The sequence below is a fragment of the Anarrhichthys ocellatus genome, unplaced genomic scaffold, assembly GCF_004355925.1.
Source record: "Anarrhichthys ocellatus isolate YVR2014 unplaced genomic scaffold, GSC_Weel_1.0 scaffold19, whole genome shotgun sequence".
In the NCBI taxonomy this organism is placed as follows: Eukaryota; Metazoa; Chordata; class Actinopteri; order Perciformes; family Anarhichadidae; genus Anarrhichthys; species Anarrhichthys ocellatus.
In genome coordinates, this window is record NW_022280049.1 from 532,728 (window position 1) to 554,005 (window position 21,278).

The 21,278-nt window shown below is 42.4% G+C and overlaps 3 protein-coding genes across 5 annotated transcripts; 1 reads left to right on the plus strand and 2 right to left on the minus strand.

Annotated features, from left to right (window-relative positions):
• Nucleotides 1–503: 503 nt before the first annotated feature.
• On the minus strand, nt 504–5,245 carry tmco6 (transmembrane and coiled-coil domains 6). Its single transcript, XM_031858010.1, has 13 exons — nt 5,077–5,245; nt 4,266–4,372; nt 4,077–4,189; nt 3,785–3,968; nt 3,581–3,685; nt 3,355–3,446; nt 3,121–3,237; nt 2,898–3,012; nt 2,244–2,424; nt 1,657–1,751; nt 1,342–1,509; nt 1,118–1,252; nt 504–1,036 (listed from the first exon to the last, which is right to left on the minus strand). The coding sequence occupies exons 1-13, from the start codon at nt 5,165–5,167 to the stop codon at nt 1,016–1,018; spliced, it is 1,524 nt and encodes a 507-aa protein (XP_031713870.1). The 5' UTR covers nt 5,168–5,245; the 3' UTR covers nt 504–1,015.
• A 345-nt stretch (nt 5,246–5,590) lies between these two features.
• On the minus strand, nt 5,591–11,397 carry LOC116389350 (transcriptional regulator ATRX homolog). 3 transcript variants are annotated; one of them, XM_031857982.1, is made up of 8 exons: nt 11,155–11,397; nt 10,617–10,663; nt 10,443–10,519; nt 8,936–8,979; nt 8,649–8,823; nt 6,942–8,132; nt 6,757–6,848; nt 5,592–6,631 (listed from the first exon to the last, which is right to left on the minus strand). In XM_031857982.1, the coding sequence occupies exons 1-8, from the start codon at nt 11,260–11,262 to the stop codon at nt 6,599–6,601; spliced, it is 1,767 nt and encodes a 588-aa protein (XP_031713842.1). In that variant the 5' UTR covers nt 11,263–11,397; the 3' UTR covers nt 5,592–6,598. The 3 variants fall into 3 exon arrangements, with proteins under 3 accessions (XP_031713843.1, XP_031713842.1, XP_031713841.1); XM_031857981.1 differs by having other exon boundaries at nt 5,592–6,848; XM_031857983.1 differs by lacking the exons at nt 8,936–8,979; nt 10,443–10,519; nt 10,617–10,663; nt 11,155–11,397 and adding an exon at nt 8,243–8,402 and having other exon boundaries at nt 5,591–6,848; nt 8,649–8,734.
• Nucleotides 11,398–17,211: 5,814 nt separating this feature from the next.
• Nucleotides 17,212–19,930, plus strand: arsia (arylsulfatase family, member Ia). The gene is made up of 2 exons (XM_031858149.1): nt 17,212–17,525; nt 18,532–19,930. The coding sequence occupies exons 1-2, from the start codon at nt 17,212–17,214 to the stop codon at nt 19,928–19,930; spliced, it is 1,713 nt and encodes a 570-aa protein (XP_031714009.1).
• The last annotated feature ends 1,348 nt before the right edge of the window (nt 19,931–21,278 follow it).

Sequence of the window (21,278 nt, forward strand, 5' to 3'; positions counted from 1 at the left end):
CGCAGTCCTCAGATTAAATCTCCCTTTCCACTGGTGATATCAAGACTCTAATCAGAGGTGGACAGAAGTAGGCTGCAGCTAATTGTCATTATTAATTAATCTGCTGATTATTTTCTAAATTAATGGATTATAATGATAAATTGTCCAAATAAAATTGCCGGTTATTTCTGTTGATTGACATAATAAGTTAAGAGACTAATTGTCTCAGCTCTAGACAGAAGTGTGTTATAGTCAAACATAAGAAGCATTAAGACCTGCGGGCATTGATCAGAATATTTAAATGCAGTCATTACAGTAACAGCTTTTATACGGCTCTCGGCTCTCAGCTGGGATAACGAGAGAGAAAGAGAGAGAGAGAGATTGATCTGGAGGAATGACCCCAAAGCTGATTATTATTGTTGTCCTCATTACTAATCTTTATTTCTAATGAACTTAATTTAGTCCACCTAAACAAATTAAACTCAAATATTGTTATCCAGAGAATATTTGACTCAAATATGTAGTGAAGTTGATATTCATTTCGTATTTATTTCATGAAAGTACAGTTTTCACTGACGATGCATTATTGGCTCAAAAAGCACGATAATTCTAAAATCGGCCACCATCACAAAACCAATAAAAGGGTGCAGCACCCTGATTCTACATAGCGACAGTCGGTCATATAAACCCGTCCTCTGTACGGACATTAGGCATTCCAGTTTCACACGAGACACTTTGATGAGCAAAAATACAACATAACGTCTTATTCTGTCTCTCAAGTGACGGTGGCACAATATGCAGCAGTCAAAAAGTCTCAGGTATTAAAAAAATATTTCATCTTTGCATACATTAAAATACCATTCATAAGAACACTGAGATACCAGTAGATTACAGTCAAACGGTATTCAAATGAATTCAACAACATTGTTTCTGCATTATTATTATTATTACAGATTGCAAGAAGTAAACAATCAGTCCTGTCCTCTGAAGTGTGTCCTCATGGTAGCGGTGACACATTTGATGCCTCCCTGTTGCCTCAAGAACGTGGGTTGTTGTCCTGCAGCAAAACAGTTGATATCAGTCAGTTTCTAAAAAATCGGAATCATTACAAATTGAACAAACAGAACACAGTGTTTACCGAGCAGTACGATGAGTAGGACAGCAGGTGGTCCTCCAGGAGATGTGTTGCTCTTCCTCTAATCTCTCCTTCACTGTTGTACTGAACGGCTTCTAACAGTGAAAGGCCGCCTTGCCTCACAAACTCCTCTGCCACCTTAAGGGAAGGAATAACTTGAGTTAAAGCTGTCAGAACTACAGTAGCTATTCATTGTCTGGTTTGGTTATCCCTACTGGGCAAGTTACCTGTGGACCACTAACTACCAGCATGTAAAGGACCTCCATACTCAAGGTAACCATCTCTTGGTCGGCCATTTTCAGTGTGGCACAGAGTGCAGACAGCAATCCACGATGGGCCAGCTGAGCACAGAACTCCTTTTTCTTGTGGGCAATATTTGCTAGAATCCTCAGGATCTAACAAGAATATAACAAAAAGAGGCAGTAAGATAGAGTGTGTGAGAAATGAGGGACTCAAAGAAACAAACACATTGTTCGTCATCACGTGCTACAATGACATAATATTCTGTGAAATATCAAAGTTTGGCTCTAGCTTGCACGGACCATGGTGTTGATGCCTTGAGAAAAGGGGAGGAGCTTGATCAGTCCAGGGACCAAGTTGAGAGTCAGCAGAGCGGAGCAGAAAGCACTGGAGTGAGCTGCAGAGAGGGAAAATGCATTGGAGCAAACTTCATTACACATATGAACTCCTAATAAACACAATCATCATAGTACACAAGGTTCCTGCAGCCTGTATTAAAGCTTTTACAGACTTGTTTAATGGCATTCTGTGTGATTCCACTGCCTCGATTGTTTTTATGCCGAGTTTGAAAAACGTCCTGCACAAAATACAGCGAGCCGCGTACACATTACCTAGCAAAACCCATATAAAAAAAACACCTACATACATTTTAGTTAGCATTTGAATGGGGTGAATATTTGAAGAAACTAAATTTAAAAACCTGTTTGGGTGCAGGCATTGATCATAATATATTGTACAATATTACTTTTGTGGCATGAGCTGTCCTCAAACCCAGTCTGTCCCTGACCCCAAATGACCAGATAATATAGTAAAGAGAGCAGAATCAGTGCAGACAGATGTGTTTGAGAGTCAGCAGCAATGAGGCGTGACTACGACAGACTGTTCAAACCTGTGAGGTTGTTGAGGACCCAGGCACTCTCTCTAGCCAACGACGGCTGGGTCTGCAGGTAGGCCTGAAGAAGTGCACATAGAGCCACCACGAGACGAACGTCACCCACGTGAGTGCTCAGGTCTGTCACGGGAAAGGAGGACAGAAGGTTTCCCACGCACCTCAGCAGAGGACAGATAAACTAGAGAGGAGGAATTGAAAATCTCCATGTCAGCGAAAAAAAGTTGCACACTCCGTTGCATACTTCTTCAAAGTTTATTAATAATCTACTGGCCAAATGGCACCAAATATTTCATGTTCACTCAGACATAATTTTATGTCCACCAAACACTTTGTGTACAAATATATATATATATATTTGTAATTTGTAGGCGGAGTAGCAAAAAACTGATTTGGACAAAATTCAAAAATGGCGGCAGACAATCTTAACGCAAATGGGCGTGGCTTATATGGATCGATTCATCCAGAAATCACAGAAAGAAAATGATTTTGTTTTTGACACTTTCTATCTTTTTTGTCAAAACAAATGAACAGTGGTGCACACATGATTTGTTCTGAGAATTTAAAAACAGAACAAAGTGTACAGGCAAAAACAAGAGCCTTAAAAAACAACAACCATGAAGAAATATGTATTCAGTCCATTCATTTCCTTACCAGCTCCAGTCCTTCTTCTTTGTTTCCTTCAGCCACAGCACCACCTAGTGACACTAACAGGGAACTGCACTGCAGCAAGGCCCCATGAGCCAACAGCACTCTGTTGTCCTTCATGCTATAGAGCGAGATAAAGGCAGAAGAGAGACAGATCATCACTCTTATTACATATAATGACAACTGACTATATACTGTATACGAGACTGTTGACACTTCTCTCTCTCACCCGCATGTGAGGTAGTGCAGACACCACGCACACTCGATGGAAGGTGCCAGGCCAAACTTTGGGTCAGGAGTCAGGACGGATAACAAGCTTGAAGGCAAGCTGGAAGCAAAGACCGCCCTGCAGACACAGAGGAAGACTATCACGCAGCGGACAAGTTGTTTATTAAAAGCAATGCATCATTTTCTGAGAGAACAGCCATAAAGAGAGTAGAGAGATAAACTGGTGTGTCATTACAGGATTATTTTCTCTGCTGCATCTTTAGCCTGGAGAAACTGAGAGAGGGTGAATCCCACAGCTTCCACCACCGCCAGGTTATGTCTCTGGTTCTGGACAGACACACAGAAGATATCAAGTGGGACATCTTAACGTTACTATATTTGTTACTTTACATTACTACATTGAGTGGCACCAGTTCAGAGCTATGGTAGAAATTAGATTTGGATTTAGTTTCTGAGTTTACCTCTAGACAGTTGGCCAGAGCTGGGATGATTCCCTGGGCCAGGAGCTTCTCTTTTACAATGTCGCTGTCTGGGCATAAATTACCGAGCGTGTACAGACACAGCTCCTGTGTACACATGAACGTACACGCATGGAAAGTTAAAATCCCCCCTGCATAGTTAGGCGATAATATTACACTTCACCTGGTATGAGAGAGTGTACTCACGGTGAACTTGGTGCTCTGGCCAGACAGGTAGGTGAGCAGGTAGGGGGTGGCAGGCAGACAGGCCGGTGACACGTTGGTGTGGGGAGAGTGAGACAGCTCATGAAGGCACCGGACAGCCTGCAGACGGCAAGTAGCGTCAGAGCCAGTGAGGAGCCCTACCAGAAGATGCATGCTATTCTCCTGTCTACAGGGAGGACATATTATCACACAGACGCATGAGAAACAGAGATACGCATGCCAATAATGTCATTTAATATCGCGTTTGATGCGGCGGCAAAAGTTACCACCGTACTTGATGAAGGTGAGCTGTGCCGATGGGTCGCGGAGAACTTTACTCAAAGCTTTGAGGTGGGCCTCCCTGCCTGGCCCACTGGGTTGAAGTTTGAGGAACAGACTGACCACGTCCTGTAAGCGAGGAGCAGATTCAGACGGTAGGTTTGACTTGATCTACCAAAGCACAACCTGTGGTCGTCTGCCTCACCTGCTCTCCCGGGTGGGTGTCCATGGTGGCCTCTGGCTGGTCCTCGTCATCATTGAGCAGGAGTCTCTTGCTCACAAGCTGCCGGTCTCTGCGGGCTCGTCTCAGTGCTACAACATTGAACATAGACACAAAATCACTTCACCTTCTGTCATCTGGGAGAGAGATGTCATATCATACTTACTGTTCAGTGTAAAAGCCATTCATCTGTCAAATGGCCTGTGGTTGATGAATAACACACTGTATGGATGTCACAGTAGCTGGAGGAATTTAGTTACAGATGTAATTTTAACATCATGACTAGACATCCATTTGTATTTTTGTCCTCTATGTATTAGATATTGTGTTGTCTTCCTGACTTGAAGACTGTGAAATGAATATTAAAAGGTCCCACATGGTCCATATCTCCGTACTGAATGAATCTCTGGGTTAAATTCATAGATAGATAGATATATACTTTATTCATCCCCAGGGGGAAATTTGTAAAAGTTCTCTGCATTCGACCCATCCCTATGTAGGGAGCAGTGGGCTGCCCACCACAGGCGCCCGGGGAGAAGTTAGGGGTTCAGTGTCTCGCTCAGTGACACTTCGGCACAGGACATGTAGCAGCCAAGGATCGAACCGCCGACCTTGCTTTATATTGATTTACATGTTTATCTGAACCATATCTATACACACTTAAGTTAACGTAAACGTCGTTTCAATGCATGACTATCTTAGCTTGTTAACTAACCGATAAGTTAACGTTAAACAAACGTTAGAAAACTATAACGTTATACGTGATAACTTTAACATAACGCTTTTTAACACTCACCTTTCTCGTGCTCTCGCCTCTTTAACTTGAGCTCCTCCAAACTGTCGCCTTGTCGACCAGCTTTGTGGCGAACTTTGTTTAACCGCCACATTTTTGCTAGATCTTTGCTAAAACCAGTGCTATTGAATGAAGCTAACGATGTTAGGTATATGACCAAGGAGGTGCGATGTTGGAGTGTCACAGCAGATGGCGCTAGAGTGCAGTTCAACCAGTTATTGGGTATGACGCATGCGCAGTGTGTAACTGGAGTTGCGATGTTGGAGTGTCACAGCAGATAGCGCTCGAGTGTAGTTCAACCAGTTATTGGGTATGACGCATGCGCAGTGTGTAACTGGAGCTGCGACGTTGGAGTGTCACAGCAGATGGCGCTAGAGTGCAATTTAACCAGTTATGGGGTATGAAGCATGCGCAGTGTGTAACTGGAGCTGCGATGTTGGAGTGTCACAGCAGATGGCGCTAGAGTGCAGTTTAACCCGTTATGGAGTGTGACGCATGCGCAGTGTGTCTAACCGGAGCTGCGATGTTGAAGTGTCACAGCAGATGGTGCTAGAGTGCAGTTTAAACAGTTACGGGTATAACACATGCGCAGTATAAAAAGAACCGCAATGTTGGTGGTTTACAGCAGGCAGCGCTAGAATGCAGTTAAACAGTTAAACGTTAACTAAGCTAGTTGGTTATTTCATGGAAGATGTTATTGTAGAAGAGACAGGTCAGAAATAAATAGATATAGAGCATCTGTCGTTGTAGCTGTCAGTCCTGCACATACACTGTATGTATAACAAGTCCTGCGCCAAAACAGAAAAATGAAGTTCTTCGTCTGCAGCGCCATCAAGCGGACACACGTGTGTGAATATAGGCTGCTGAACAGTAACAACCTGAACACACTCCATTCATCTTCTCTCGGTCCACATACTTAAGACTCCAGATGGGTACAGGTATAAAGAAAATGAGGAGTTTCATTTGTATTAAAAGATTTATTTACAATGCATTCAGGAAAGGTTTAAAAAAAAACGTACTTTTCAAAAACATAGGTATTTAACCCAATAACTAAATGGCTGTTAAAATTGTTTTCATATATTTAAAAAAAATGTTTTGAGTGATGTATTGTTTTTATCTCAAGGGCTGAGTTAGTAGGCGTGTGTTGAGAACAAATTAAGATTTAGGACCGTCATGGGAAAACTTCCTGAGTCTGAAAGATAGTGTTTAAGAGAGACGTATTTTGTTCAAAGGAATATCTTAAGAGGGACAATCTATTCCATGAAACTATCAGTTATTAATCCCTTTAACATTGTCATGCCATTAAAATGGCAATATCAGATAAAACAAAAAAACATATACAGCGTAGTGTGCCACACACACTGTGGAACACAAAATAAATGAAAAAGATAAAAAATGTACCAAAAATAGAAATATCTTCTTTTATCTTTTATATGATCCCTTTAACCATTAAAATCTGATTAACAGTGAGGGAGACGGGATGCGTTGCCTTCATTCTTTGGATCTGATGAAGAATCAAACATCTTCAAGACTCTGTGCTTGCGGAGGATTTCTTTTTCTGTGAAGAAAATAATTAGTAAAATCAAAGAGATCTGATTAACTGAGAAAATCCTCTAGTGCTCAAACTGATGACATGTTATTCTGCTTTGAGAAGAGTAGGTGAAGAGCACAGCGCTGTGATACCTTTTTGTGGGGGGTGTCACTGGAGAGTGTTTGTGGTGCTGCAGACTCTTGGATGGAAACCGGGACTTCAGCTGATTTCAACTTGATTTTCTCTGAAAGAATGGAAAATGAAAAAGTGAATGCAAACTTGCAAAATAAAAAAAAAAATTGCATTTTGTTATTATGAACGTGATCTATCTACTCACTTTTCTTCTTCTCTGTTGGAGGACTTGATGTTCCAGTGTTGGGTGGAGCAGGAGGCTCTGCGTCATTGGTTTTCAACAATGAGTTATTTTTCTTTTTCTTCTTCACTTCAGTAGTCTGCTCTGGCTTTTCCTCTCCGTCACTGCTCTTTGATTTCTTTGTCTTTATATTTTCTTCAGCTCTCTGCTCCGACATCTCATTAGGATCAGCTTTGGGCTTTTTTTTCTTTTTCTTTTCTTCAACTATCTGGTCTTGGTTTTCTTCATCAGAAATATCCTTTTTCTTTGCTTTCTTTTCTTTATTAATTTGCTCAGAATTTTCCTCACTGTCAGCAGTCTCCTTTCTCTTCTTCTTTGCTTTTTTTTCTTCAGCCATCAGCTCTGAATTTTCATTTCCTATTTGAGCTGCTGGCTCTGAAGTGTCCTCACTGTCAGTCTTCTTTCTCTTCTTCTTTGCTTTTTTTCCTTCAGCTATCAGCTCTGAATTTTCCTTTACCATTTGAGCTGCTGGCTCTGAATCAGTTTTCTCCTTTTTCTTAGCTTTCTTTTCTTGCACTATTGGCTTTGACATTTTCTTATTATTAACATCGCCATTTTCGTTCTCTATTACTTTTTCTTCAGTCTTGTTCATTTTGCTACCTCCCTTTGTTCCCTTTGCCTTCTTCTTCTCTTCCGCAGGTTTATCATCTCTTATCTCTTGTGCTGTGACTTCAGTCTGCTTTTTGTCTTTACCGTCTCTGTCTTTTCCATCTCCACCAGTCTCATGAGTATTCTCTTCCACCGTGCCTTCAGTCATCTCCACCTTCTTCTTCTTCCTCTTCTTCTTGGGCTCAGACATTGCCTCATCAGTTTGTTTCTCCTTCTTTGGTGTCTGTTTTGATGGGGAAAGACCGGGTGTTGCTGGTGTGTCTTCTACAGCGTTGACGTTTGGCTCTTGGCTCGGGGTGGCAGACGAGGTCACAGGTGCAGTCTTTTTTGGCCTGCTCCTCTTGGCTGTACTAGTCTTTGTTGATGTTTCTGTCACGGCTTTCTCCTCCACCTTTTCATTATTTTTAACTGTCCTGTTACTCTGTTGAACCGGAGCGTCTTTTTTTGCGGGAGACTTGGCCCGGGATTTCCTCACTCTCTTTTTCACGGGTGGTGGTTCAGACGAGTCCAGTGCATTGATGGTGTCCATCTTAGATATGTCGGACTCTGTGGACAGAGTAAACACGGTGAAGACATTGAAGAAAACACATGGCACAAATGCTTAAAAGAAAACAGCCACACAGCTACTGTACACAGCTCTGTTAGTATGAAATCACCGTTTCCCATGGTGAGGTTGTTCTTGGGAGGTGCTGTCCTGTGTGGGGGTTGTCTTCCTCCCTTTAAGTGAGAGGACCCAGCGCTCCCTGTCTTTTCATCTTCCACCATGTCCTGCACTTTCCAATCCTCTTAACGTTCTCCACCTCTCCATCCTTCAATCTGTCTCTTTCCAATGTGAAAAACACACATTCCTCCTCTTAACTGGAGTATCTGACTATGTCAATCATTTCTGTGCTTGGTCTTTGGGAATCTTAACAGTAGCTTAATCTGATGAAGTGGGATTTGGTCTGTGGTGCAGAAAGGAAATCATGCTTCTAAAACTGTGATTCTCCAAATCACTTCATCCTTTGCATGCACGCAAACGATACCCTCAATAATACCACGCACGCACGCGCACACACACACCTGTCATCTGCAAGACCAGACTCTTCCATTTATCTTCATCCAGACTGCTGTCAGAGTCTGAATCACCTCCTCCAGGAGACACAACCGTGTCTTTTGCACGGCTCTTTGATTTTTTCGCCTTGGAGACATTTTCTGCAGATTTTCCATCACTTATTTTCCTTTTTGCTGGCACAGACTAACAGAATAGAAAAGAGAGAACAGGCTGATCAGTAAAGGTATGGAACATGAACCGGACCAGTTCTTAAACGTGGCTCAAATGTCGCATTTAATAAAAAAAAAATAATCACCTTTTTTGGCGTTTCTGCTTTGTCCTTCTTTTTCCTTGGCGTGGCTGGACATAAAAAAGTGTGTAGAATGGGTTAAAAATGCATTCAAATCCACATGCATATCAGTTCTCACTTTGTACTGACAGGACTGTTGCTGTTGCAGCAGCTGGAGCTTCCCAACTTGTATTGAAGTTTGAGGGATAAAGTCAAGCTTAAGGTTCAGCTTTAAGCACTAAATAAGAAACCGTACATCTTAGAACATTTTAGAAAGAAGGAAAAACCAAATCATCATCAAAATCAAACAGAGACAAGTCTGACAAGTTGGAGAAGTGATCAGGAGTCTCTTTTTATAACACATTATCCACAGTAATTGTTTACCTACAAATCAGGAAATGTATGTACACTAAAAAGTACTCTGTTTTACAAAACCTTATTAATTTCCCTTTAGAAATCTCACATCAGCTGCCCATCGTCTCTTTACGGTGAATCACGGCAGCTACCGAGAGTAAGACACAGAAAAGTCATTATTCGCACACAGAAATTGAGTTGCTTGTGGGCGAGGTGGTCCCCTCCTCATTCTTCCATTCTCGTAGTCCTAACAGCGACAGTGCATCCATCACGCAGCATTACACAATATGTATACGGTAACAGCATCACACTGATTGCTTCCAAAATGATCGTGTCAATCGGTAATATCCCCCACGGATTTCATTTGAAAATGGAGGTTTGATGGTTGAACACAATGTATTTAACTTTTGTTATGGTGAACTTGCCCTGCATTATAATTAGGACTCATAATGAGGATGTGGAGAGCGTGTGCGAGAGCTGTCACTGGTTGTATTGCATCGGATAGCCGTTTTTAGATCGTCTGTATACAGTAAACTGTAACTGTCCCTCTGGAATAAACCACAAATTAATCAAATACGTTGTTTTCACTGCAGCGATTCTACACATAAATACTACATGAAAACTAAAATCTTACTTGGTGATAATAGAAAATCATTGAAAACTATTGACACTCTGTTCTGAAATTCTTTATTTTATGTTATCTTGGATTTCTACAACCAGCGATGATAATTTCATGAGCTGCGGTGCTTCACAGTGCAAAACGAGTGGCGGTAGTCCGGCCCTCTCCTCTGCACAAATAACACTTCTGGTGTGAATGTTTTAACAGGATCTATAAGTAGGTCTAACGTTTGATATGAAGTGAAATTAAATGTGCGAGAGGAATCATTTTACATATGATTATTCCTCTCACATTTTATTTCTACTATCTGGGTTCAATTCACCACCTCGCCATCTGCGTCACCAGTTTCTCCGTGTCTCCATAATGTGCGTACGCACGGGTAAGAGTTTCCGTAGAGGTGCGCACATTCTCCAGTCAAGTTTGTTTTTGCAGATCACAACTTTTGCGTAAAACTCCAGCAACATTTGTACAGAACAACGTTATTGATAGACTGAAGTGTATGGGCTTGTGGCCTTCATCAGGATCATCCATCTATTTCTAGAAAAGAAAGAGCAGACATACCTTTAGTTGGAGTCCTTTCTTGTTCTTCAAAACTGGAGTGCTTGGCCGAATTTGGCTGCCTCTTCTTTTTTGAGTCACTGATGAGAATAGAAATGATATTTAGCACACACATCATCACTACCAACAAAGTCAAATTGAGATGTTTGATTCATGCAAAGAATTGAGAAATCTTACTTCACCCACGAACTGTAGATGTCTAATAACGATGGAGATGTCTCCTCCTGCAAACCCAAAACATCAAATCATTTAAGACCGTTTATTAGGCTCTTCTAATACATAATGGGTCCTGGCTAGATGTCAATAACAGCTCCTAAGGGCACGATCACACAAAAAAACAGTAGAAAATAAGTTTGAAAACTACTGCAGAGAAGAGTATGGGACTTAACACTGAAAGCGTGTAGAAAAGCACTCATTACACTATAAAAATACATTTTGTTAATGTTGTTCCTGACTTATAAAGTCTGTATGACGATATGTGGAGGACAGGAGCGTCGAAATAGTTTTGTATACTCAACAGAAGTTGGTAGTTTAAAAGTAAAGACTAACGCACAGAATAAAAAGGCTGGTTCCTTTTCAAAAACGCTAATATTGTTGCACAGCAATTGAAACATAGTTGCAAACTCCAGCAGCTACAGCACTTCACACCAGCTAGCAGTCTGTGTGTGTGTGTGTGTGTGTGTGCGTGTGTGTGTGTGTGTGTGTGTGTAATGACCTGTGGGCTGTGCCTCTGTAGCTCAGCTGCAGCTGAGTGGAAACCATGCTCCTTCAAATGGCGGTAGATCAGCTGGGTCAGATCGTGTTTTGATGAGTTCGCTGACATGTTCGACGCACTAAGACAAATAAACACGCAAAAGTACCTACTAACTTAAAAGTAGTTTCATATTAAAATTGGCCACACACTTCCCTGACACTGCTACTCCACCGAAACACGCATGTTAGCACGCTGACCTCTGCACTCAGGATGTGGTTCCGTTTACCGCTGCAATGCACCATGGGGGATGTAGTTCTTCCGCGGAACAGCTGCTGTTCAGTCACGGCCGTCAGTGGTCTATGCAAACTATATTTCAAATAAAGTCTTCCCGTGCTAATATAAAATATCCTTTAAGAATATATTTAAGTTATTATGTTGGAACGTCTTTTTGGTCGGGTTATTGTATTCTATGTTTGTCCGGGCACAGTCTGCACACTTCATCTAGATTTGCTTTTTTTAAACCAGAATATCACAGTGGCCCCAATGTTTCATTGAGGCACTCACACCAACTGACAAAGACCCTTTCTCTTTACATTTCCAGAACTATTCTTTGATTTGGTTCAATTTTAGCTCAATTTTAGCTCAGTTGCATATTCTGTCTCAGGAAAGACACCCGCTCCCTTAAAACAGCCAAGGCCTGGATGATTTGGATCCATGTAATATAGGTAATTTTCCCCAGGGGTAAGGTGAGTTTACTGGAAGAGATAATAGTGATCTACCATATCAGTTGTTACTCTTGTAGCTCTAGGTTTCTTCACTCAGCTGTCTTCATATATCTCTTCATGCTGGAAAAAAATTCTTCAACCACAAAGATGACCCACAAGCTCTCCAGTCCAATAGACAAATCAGACTAACTTTTCAAAAGCTGTCAGGAAGATCAATCTCTCGTTGCTCAGGTGTATTTGGATATCCATAAAGCAAGGCATTCTCTGTCTATCTGTGTATCTTGAGAACCATGAAACTTGGCCAAATGGTGGCGCTATATGACACCAAAAAAACTTTACGTTTTTGCCCGTAACTTTTACTTTAACGGATTGAGACGAGCTTGTCGCTTGCAGTGGCTCATTGACTGCAGTTCCCTTTTGGTGGTGGAGGCTGGATATACAAGTGTTTCCACCACTACTCTTCACTTGCCTGGAGTCAACGAGCGCTGAGCGGTTCTTGATAACGCTGCAATGAGCTCTTCCAGGGGCCAAGGAATTGGTCCCCTCCGAACAGACACTGCACTTGTTTGGATAAAAGCATAACTGTTTTTTCAACTGGCTGGTTTGAGAAGAAACTAAAGGTGACTGGGCAGTGGATCCGAGAGAGCTGGTGGTGAGACCTTGGGTCCAACTGGAGGAGAGTATTGGGTAAGCCGAAGGTCAGCAGGAGCAAACAGTTGAAAGAGTCCCATTCATGGATCGAAACCAGGAAAGGAAAGCAGTGTGTATTCCAAACTCATCATCTGTGCTCAGTGGGTCTCACCAAGCTTGATTTCACCATCTCCCACAAACCCTCCACCCTAAATACACACTCTACACACACACACACATACCACAGATTTGGCAAAACGAGCTGGTTATGAGTCTGACTCAGCTCCCATTCGTGTTTATGGGACAGACCACCAAGGTTTTATGGAAGAATAACAATTTGTAAAATTGGAAATGTAATAAATCCTCCGCCCACTTTTACCTAGATGTCACGATATGTTGAATTAATATACGGATACGTGTTAAATAGCAATTTAGAAAGAGGGATAAAGTTATCGGAGAGACCGAGGAGGCCAAAAAACTTTACATCCCTGAGCACAAGAAAAAAGAAGCAGGGCATTTCCCTCGGCTTTGATGACATGTCGAAGTAAAAATATTTGTACAGGTTACCCTTGTAAATGGCACTCTGTTTCACAGGAAATACATCTACTTTACATTCCACACATTTAGCAGCTCACATCTGCGCTCACTCGGCAGCTAATTACCTACAGCTACACCCGGTGAGATTTGTTATTACTGGGGACCTTTAATGTGTCACAACCTGCCTCTTTGAACAGCACTGAAACATTTATTTTGTAAAACATTTCAAGATGTATTAATATCTCGTTCTAAAGGATTACGACTCATCAGTCCATTATAAAACTCAAGAACCCTTTGAGGAAATTTCTAATAAAGAGTGATTGCTCATTGAGTCCCTTTGAAACGCTCATCCAGGTGGCTCTGCTGTAGAGTCATAATGAAGTGTTGATAAGTGTTGTGTCTGGTCTTCCTGCCCAGGTGCTGCTGCAGATCCACAAAAGCCAAATCAAACACACCTTCAGTCTGTAGCCCTGGACTGCTGCCTCACCTGTGAGGTCCCACCTGGCACCAAGCCTATAAATCACAGTAACCAAACTCTCACTCACTGCACTTCGTCACAGAAAAACAGCCAACTTGACATTTTCCATTTCTGCCAATAAGACCCCCTAAATCCTGCAATTCTGTTTTGCAGATATGGCACCTTCCACTCACAATGCCAGAAGACAATCCAAAGACAGATTGTATCTGCACTCATCTGAATTTCAAGTTGGTCTATGTGTTCTATAGCATTACTAATCAACCATAAGACATTAAAAAAATGTACTTTGAACCATTTTCTCTCATCTTCTGTGTTTCTGTAGTCACTACAGGTCTACCTTTGTAGGGCAATAGTCGTTCACTATTTTGCCCTAAATGTACCCCAGACTTGATGAACTGATGTTGAAAAAAATGATAACTCTAGTAACAAAGGCACTTTTGTACAAGACCTATTGAAGTGAAGGTTTTTGCTCTCGGTTGACGCACAGGCCGAAAGAAAACCTCCATCCAGTCTTACTCAGATTAGAAAATTGGGTAAAGAGGGGAAGTAATGTGCAGGTTTACTGGCAGGGCTGTGTTGATTAGAAAGAGGGTAGTGTTCATGGTGAAGGGGAGCAGCCGTATTCAGTAACAACGCCTCTTCCTTTAACCTTTAGCCAAAGCCAACATGTGGTGCCGACACAGAGCAGCAGCAGCAGCAGCACCCCCAATCCTGCTTCCCTTTCAACTCATTATTTTATTTCATGGTTTCACAGAAAAAAGGCTTAGAACCTGTTCGGAAGATTGTTTGGAGATTAAGAGTTGGTTAAACCTAGTCGTTGGAGATAAAATACATGAGTTTATATTGCTCATGCTTTTTAGTCATTAAGCTTATTCTTGATCAGACAGTAAAAAAATGTAACCACACACACACACAGAAGAAAAGGTGAAAGGTTTAGAAAAGCTATGTTGTGCCTTTTTCAAACTTCATTCATGTATCCCTAGTTTGAAGCAATAAACTCTTCATTCTGAAAACGTCCTTTTGACATTAAGTAATTCAGGAGAAAGCAGGAGAGAGTAATGAAGAGATGAAAGAAAAACAACTAAGAGTCTGAGAATGTGACCAGCAGACTTTCCACTGTCACAAATGGGTCAACATCAACCCAGCATTTCTGGTTCATTAAAGGAGAGTGACTTGCTTCTTCTTCTTGACATGACTGTTTACCGTGTCTGAATCATGCTATTACCGGAATAACACAGCGGTTTACAAGAATGCTAATAAATGAACTCATTTTTTATTCTTAGCTCATTTTGAAATTGAGCAGCCCAAGAAAAGCTGTGACAAACAAATAACTGGAAATAACCTTCAGAATCCAAATATGATGTTTGTTCAACAATTGTAAGCTAACATGTTTCCATAAATACTGTCATCAAACAATTTCTTGGTTGAATTCTTTATTTTGGCAATTTGACAGTTCAAAAAAAGATTGGCAAATGTGCAATGTAAGCTGCAATATGTCTGTGGTATCAACGCAGCAACATCTTTTCATAATTTAGAGTGTGACAAGTATGCGGGCACATACTTGTGTTAATATTTGTGTGTGTTTGAGTTGGTCTGTGTCAGTATATGTATATTATTTGTATAGTGGTGTTGGTTGTGAGTTGAAATGTTGTTGACCCGGTGAGCTGCCACAATTACACCTCTGACCAACAGAAAACAGATGAGTTATCTCTCATAACTGTGACTGCCCAAAGACCTGGAGACTAATTACTTTCCTGACAAAAGACAAACACGCACACGCACACACACACACACACACACACACACACACCCACAGATTGCACAGTCCCCATCCATATTGTGAACTTACTATAATTGATAATATTCAGTCCCTCACAACATCTCTCTGGTTTTTGCTAGGGTTTTTGCGATAACGCTCAGCTGTCTGAGCCGCTCCCTTTAGGAAAACTACATAAATAAACACCAGGATGTAAAACTTTAGGTGCACCTCAATTCTCTCTCTTTCCCAGCTTGACCTGCCGTAAACTCAAACGCTCCGCTCCAAAGATGCCTTTGCCGCAGCTGCTGGGCAAACATCCCCGGCCGCAGCTTGATGCCCTTTACGGGAGGCTCATACTCATACTTCCTTTGGCCTCCATGCCCGCAAGTCTCTCTCAAACCAATATCAACATTTGCAAGGTGTGATGTTTTATCTTCCAGTGTGTTGAGGCCATGTTTCACCTCAACAACCCAGATTTAGGTTTAGGTTTTGAACAATATTTGGGCCAACACAATCAATATAGTATCTTATTCATTTAGACTACACAATTTCAGCCCAATAATGTCGCAGTCCATTTTCCCACATAGTTTGAGAGAATGTACAACGTGCTCCATGACACCATGGTTGTTGATATTTCTCATGCTGTGAGTCTGGGCCTTCCTGTCTGACCATCACATTTGGGTAGCCACCTGGTCAAAATATCTGTGGTCAAAATGCTGTATTGTAGATGTGTAAGTAATAGTAAGAGACAGAAAGATTGGTCCAGGTTCAATGTGTAGGCTGACGTGTCTCGACCAGGTCACGGTAGATTTTAGGGCAACATCTGATCTGACATTGTGACCATCTTGAAAGACATACATTTTATGTCTACTCCATTATAAGCTGTGTTGCTTAAAAATCATCGTCCTTTGATCTACATATCCTCCTGCACAATTGGCACAAGTGTCCTCTATATTTTCGTCATTAATTGATACGCTCCACAACTCTCCACAGAAGTTCCTTGATTCCCAGTCAAAGTTAATCTTCAGCATGTGTGTGCTGAGGCGGTGCAGTCTTGCTGCAGTCTGTTGACCTGCTATAGATGATTTGTAAAGTGATTCTTTGAGACCCGGTTGGAGATGTTATCAGAGTCTGGGAAGCCTGCTCTGTCTCTCTCCTCGGGTCTGCAGCACTCATAAAACAGCAGGAATAATAAGAGAGTGTTTGTGAGTGCAGGGGAGTAGAGTGGGGAACAGTGTCTGTGACTGTGTCTGTTGCTCAACTCTCCCCCACACACCGTGTTTTTCTGAGCGAGGGCCTTTCTGTGGAGTCTCTGTCATCCCCTGCTAATAGAGGTCGGATTGGAATGATTTTTTTTCTTGCTTTCTAGTAATTTGTAAATGGCATGAATGAAGAGGGTGAAAGCGTTTTTTCTGCTTTCATGTTTGAAGCTTCTTTTACACTGGCGGGAGCAAATGTGAACATTTGCAACAGAACTACAGTCATCAAATTCAAGGATTTTTCAGAACAAGATCCAAATCTAGCAAACACATCACTGCCTACTGTCAAGATACATAAAATTGTACCACAAGGTATCTCATATGAGATATAAGCTCACTTTTACCACCTAGATGTAGCATTTCTGTATGTGTTTTTGGGTGGTATGGGGGCTGATGTTATTTTAATGAGGCAGCAAGGCAAAGAGGCGGGGTTAATGGGGACCAGAGGGGAAAGTGAAATGTTTTCAAAAGGAGGCTGAAACAGTTTGGAGAGCAGTAAGGATGGAGGAGGTGTAGCTTTTCTTTGAGTGGCACTTTTCGGATCGCTGGACTGCATTTAAGGGACCAATTGTTCAGACGTCTGATGAGTTATACTGTACTTATGTTCACTCTCAGCCTCACTGCACAATGATTTGCTGACAATATACTGAATACTTGCTTCTTTGACTGACGTTAAGTGTCACAGGAACCATGGCAACGACAGCTCTGACCGGGTTCTCTATGATGAGCCTGCTCAGCCTCGGGTACCTGACCTGGGACCTAATGAGTCCTAACCAGGTGGAGAACGAGCCAGATCAAACTTTTGTTGACACGTCTCCCATTCCGCAGCCTCCTCACATCATTTTCATCATGACGGACGATCAGGGATTCAACGACATCGGCTATCACAGCTCTGACATCAGGACACCGGCGCTGGATAAACTAGCTGCAGACGGAGTGAAGCTGGAGAATTATTACATCCAGCCCATCTGCACGCCCTCCCGCAGTCAGCTCATCACCGGCAGGTAAAATGTTTTTTTCTGGTTCCTTTCTTTTTTTGCCACGTTATTATTATCATTATATAATTTCAAATTCCACTGAGATGTGAAATTAAATAGCATTGTCTGAAAAAATAGAATTACTTTTAAATGTTTAGCACCAACCTGAATATGAGATCTGAGAGTCATATAATAATCTTTATTATGTTTTTCTGCCACATTTAAGCCCTGTGGTGGAAAAAAAACTATTTAATAATACCGAGTGAGTCCTATAATACTGAATACTGAAATAAGAAACATTGAGAAAAGAAGTTTGTCTTTGGAATATTTATTCCCTGCGCAGAGAAGGCTTCATCGTCATAAAGAGTACAGTGTCTCTATTGCTTATAAGCACCTCAGCACACAGAGTGGGGGAACATCATGTATTTACATTATATCAATTGATCAGCAGTTTCAAACTGCCCATTGACACCTCCAGTCATCCCCTTCCTCTTCTGAACCTTGTCACACAGAGACATCTGTCTTTATTACCCTCGCTTATCTCTGGGAATCTTCACACCTAAACTTTCTCTGGTTAAATGCACCCCCATTCAGTTACTTCCTCTTATGGAAGCAAAGGCAGAGATACCCCATATAGCCTTGTTACCATTCTGCTAGGTACACAATCACATGTCACATATATGGATTTGTTAGTGAGTAAGGCACATAAGCTAAGTCACAGTAGAAATGTACTGGCATAGGGAAACTTCTCCATAGTAGCCCTGGCAATACAAGCACTGTGTCTCTTATTTGTTTATTTGAATTGTATGTCACCTGACATGATAAAATAAGTGTTATAAAAAAGCTATATATATATTTCACAGCTGTTGAACATTTGTTAAGTTGAGGGAGGAAATGGGAACAATCTCCCTCTTATCTCTTCTCTTACTCCATGTCCCATCCTTCTGTGTGTAATTATCTAACCATCTGTTGGATCTGATTATTGATTACACGTTTGTCCTTCTCACAGTTTTCTTAATCATTAACCCTACAGGTACCAAATTCACACTGGCCTGCAGCACTCCATCATCCGGCCCCGCCAGCCCAACTGCCTGCCCTTTGACCAGGTCACCCTACCCAAGAGACTGCAGGAGCTCGGCTACGCCACCCACATGGTTGGCAAGTGGCACCTGGGCTTCTACAAGAAGGAGTGCCTGCCCACTCGACGGGGCTTCGACACATACTTTGGCTCCTTGACGGGCAGTGTGAACTACTACACTTACGACTCTTGCGACGGCCCTGGGCGATGTGGTTTTGACCTCCATGAGGGGGAGTCGGTCGCATGGGGTCAGGGGGGCAAATACTCAACACATCTCTACACACAGAGAGTTCGCAAGATCCTGGCAACTCACGATCCTCAGTCCCAGCCACTGTTCATATTTCTCTCTTTCCAAGCTGTTCATACACCCCTGCAGTCTCCGCGCGAGTACATCTACCCGTACCGCGGGTTGGAAAATGTGGCACGCAGGAAATATGCTGCTATGGTGTCAGCTGTAGATGAGGCAGTACGCAATATAACATATGCTCTCCGCAAGTATAGTTACTACCAGAACAGTGTCCTCATCTTCTCCACTGACAACGGTGGGCAGCCTTTGTCCGGCGGCAGTAACTGGCCGCTCAGAGGACGTAAAGGCACTTACTGGGAAGGTGGCGTACGGGGTCTGGGGTTCATCCACAGCCCTTTGTTGAGGAAGAAGAGGAGAGTGAGTAAAGCCCTGGTGCACATCACTGACTGGTACCCCACACTGGTGGGATTAGCAGGTGGCAATGGGTCCCTGATGGAGGGGGTGGATGGGTATGATGTTTGGGAAGCCATCAGTGAGGGGAAGGAGTCACCCAGGTTGGAGATCCTCCACAATATTGACCCTCTCTATAACCATGCACGCAGTGGCTCCCTGGAGAAAGGATATGGGATTTGGAATACAGCTGTTCAGGCCTCCATACGAGCTGGAGACTGGAAACTCCTCACAGGAGACCCCGGCTACGGAGACTGGACACCGCCACAGATGCTTTCGGGTTTCCCCGGCAGCTGGTGGAACCTGGAGCGCCACACTGAACCCCGGAAATCGATCTGGCTTTTCAACATCTCTGGAGATCCCTACGAACACTTTGACCTTTCTGAGCAGAGACCAGATGTTGTCAAACAGCTGCTGGCTAGACTGGTATACTACAATCGCACTGCGGTGCCAGTAAGGTACCCATCAGAGGACCTACGGGCTGACCCCCACCTGAATGGAGGGGCCTGGGTGCCTTGGGTAGGAGATGAGGAGGAGGACAGCTGGGATACTGTCTACCGGAAAAAGAACAAGAATTGGAAAAAGAAGCTGAAACTGTCCAATAGCAGGTCGTTTTTCAGAAGACTCAACACTAGGATCATGTCCAATAGGATATAGAAAGCACATGACTGACAGAGGTTCAGAAGAGACACTTGTGAAGAAATATGTGTTTTTGTTGAACAAGGAAGCAAGCGCCTGCAAGATCTAGCTGCAGTTACGGAGTTTTAGCTGCAGGTGTATGTTCAGTCTCTCTAGAAAAACTGTGTGATGAAAACATTCACGGAGAGAGTACTAATTGTTCAACTGGTTTGTATCTATTTGGAATACAAAATGTTTGTTACCTTAAATTGAATATTCTGTAATGAAAATGGGAGTTGATTTCATCTCACAAGAGATGTATGTAATCAAATGTGTGTGTGAGAGAGAGACCTACACAAGAAACGATTTTTTGATATTATTAGAATTGCTGTATTTGACATGGATGACAAGGTGACAAAGATGAATCATCTGCAACCATTTGTAACTATAATGAACATAAAAGATGACTACCTCTACCTCAAGCTTTATTTCTTTCATTGAAACCCCCGTTGTCAATGTCTTCCCCTAATATTAGGATAATATTATTACTTGTGTCAGTAAAATGTCATTGCCTTGCAAGGCTTTTTGAATTGAAATGAGCTTAATGGGTAAATGAATGTAAATGTCGCTCCGTATCTGTTGGATGTGTACTGTAGCTCACAACAGCAAAATAATCTGTAATCAAGACATTATCATTGTGGACAGTCTGGTTCGGATCATGAACTCTTCAAGCAAAAACAAATAGCATGAAACACAAGTCAAAACTAAAAAAGTGCACTCGGTAGAGTGCAGATCTCTGCCAGGTGTGTCTGCAAAGACCACCGCTGTATTGTGTGATTGAATGAATACAACCAATGCTGTAAAGCATCGTCAACCAGACTTCATTCAAACTCAAAAACAAGCAGTGATGTAAAGTTATCCAAGAAGCAAAGTACAGCAGTGTGCACTGGTAGTAATGAGCTATTAGCCAAACACAGCTTCCAAAAGATAATAGTGTGCAAACTGTTTCCTCCACAAGGTGTCTCTGGGTGCAAACTAGCAGCTGCAGGTCGTAGATGCCCTCAGCTTTGTTTTCACTAGTGGTCCTTAGCGGCCGGGGATCGTTTAAGAGTGGTGAGTGAGGTGTCAGCAGGCCCTCATAAGCAGAAAACAGGCTGAAAACGCTGTTCTGAGAAAGTGTGAGTCACTGCAACCACGAGAGGTCCCCGAGGACGCAGCCATAACTGTTAGCAGTTTGCAGCAGCAGAATGTAAGATTAGCGGTGGACAGACCCAGAGGTGCACACTCACTCAGTCACACACACGATCAAACACATAACCTCCCTCCAGGCTTATGCCTGGCGGAGATAAAGAAGAAGAATGTGTATTCTTGCGTTGGCTCATCAAGC

Bases quoted from the DNA above. Each gene is read 5' to 3' on its own strand.
- arsia (XM_031858149.1), top strand. From the start codon at position 17,212: ATGGCAACGACAGCTCTGACCGGGTTCTCTATGATGAGCCTGCTCAGC. The intron at 17,526-18,531 runs GTAAAATGTTTT...TTAACCCTACAG, and splicing joins AGTCAGCTCATCACCGGCAG to GTACCAAATTCACACTGGCC.
- LOC116389350 (XM_031857981.1), bottom strand. From the start codon at position 11,262: ATGTCAGCGAACTCATCAAAACACGATCTGACCCAGCTGATCTACCGC. The intron at 10,664-11,154 runs GTCATTACACAC...TTGGGTTTGCAG, and splicing joins TACAGAGGCACAGCCCACAG to GAGGAGACATCTCCATCGTT. The intron at 6,849-6,941 runs GTGAGTAGATAG...CCATTCTTTCAG, and splicing joins TCCAACAGAGAAGAAGAAAA to AGAAAATCAAGTTGAAATCA.
- tmco6 (XM_031858010.1), bottom strand. From the start codon at position 5,167: ATGTGGCGGTTAAACAAAGTTCGCCACAAAGCTGGTCGACAAGGCGAC. The intron at 3,447-3,580 runs GTAAACTCAGAA...GTGTCTGTCCAG, and splicing joins CTCTGGCCAACTGTCTAGAG to AACCAGAGACATAACCTGGC. The intron at 1,037-1,117 runs GTAAACACTGTG...GTTTTGCTGCAG, and splicing joins CCTACTCATCGTACTGCTCG to GACAACAACCCACGTTCTTG.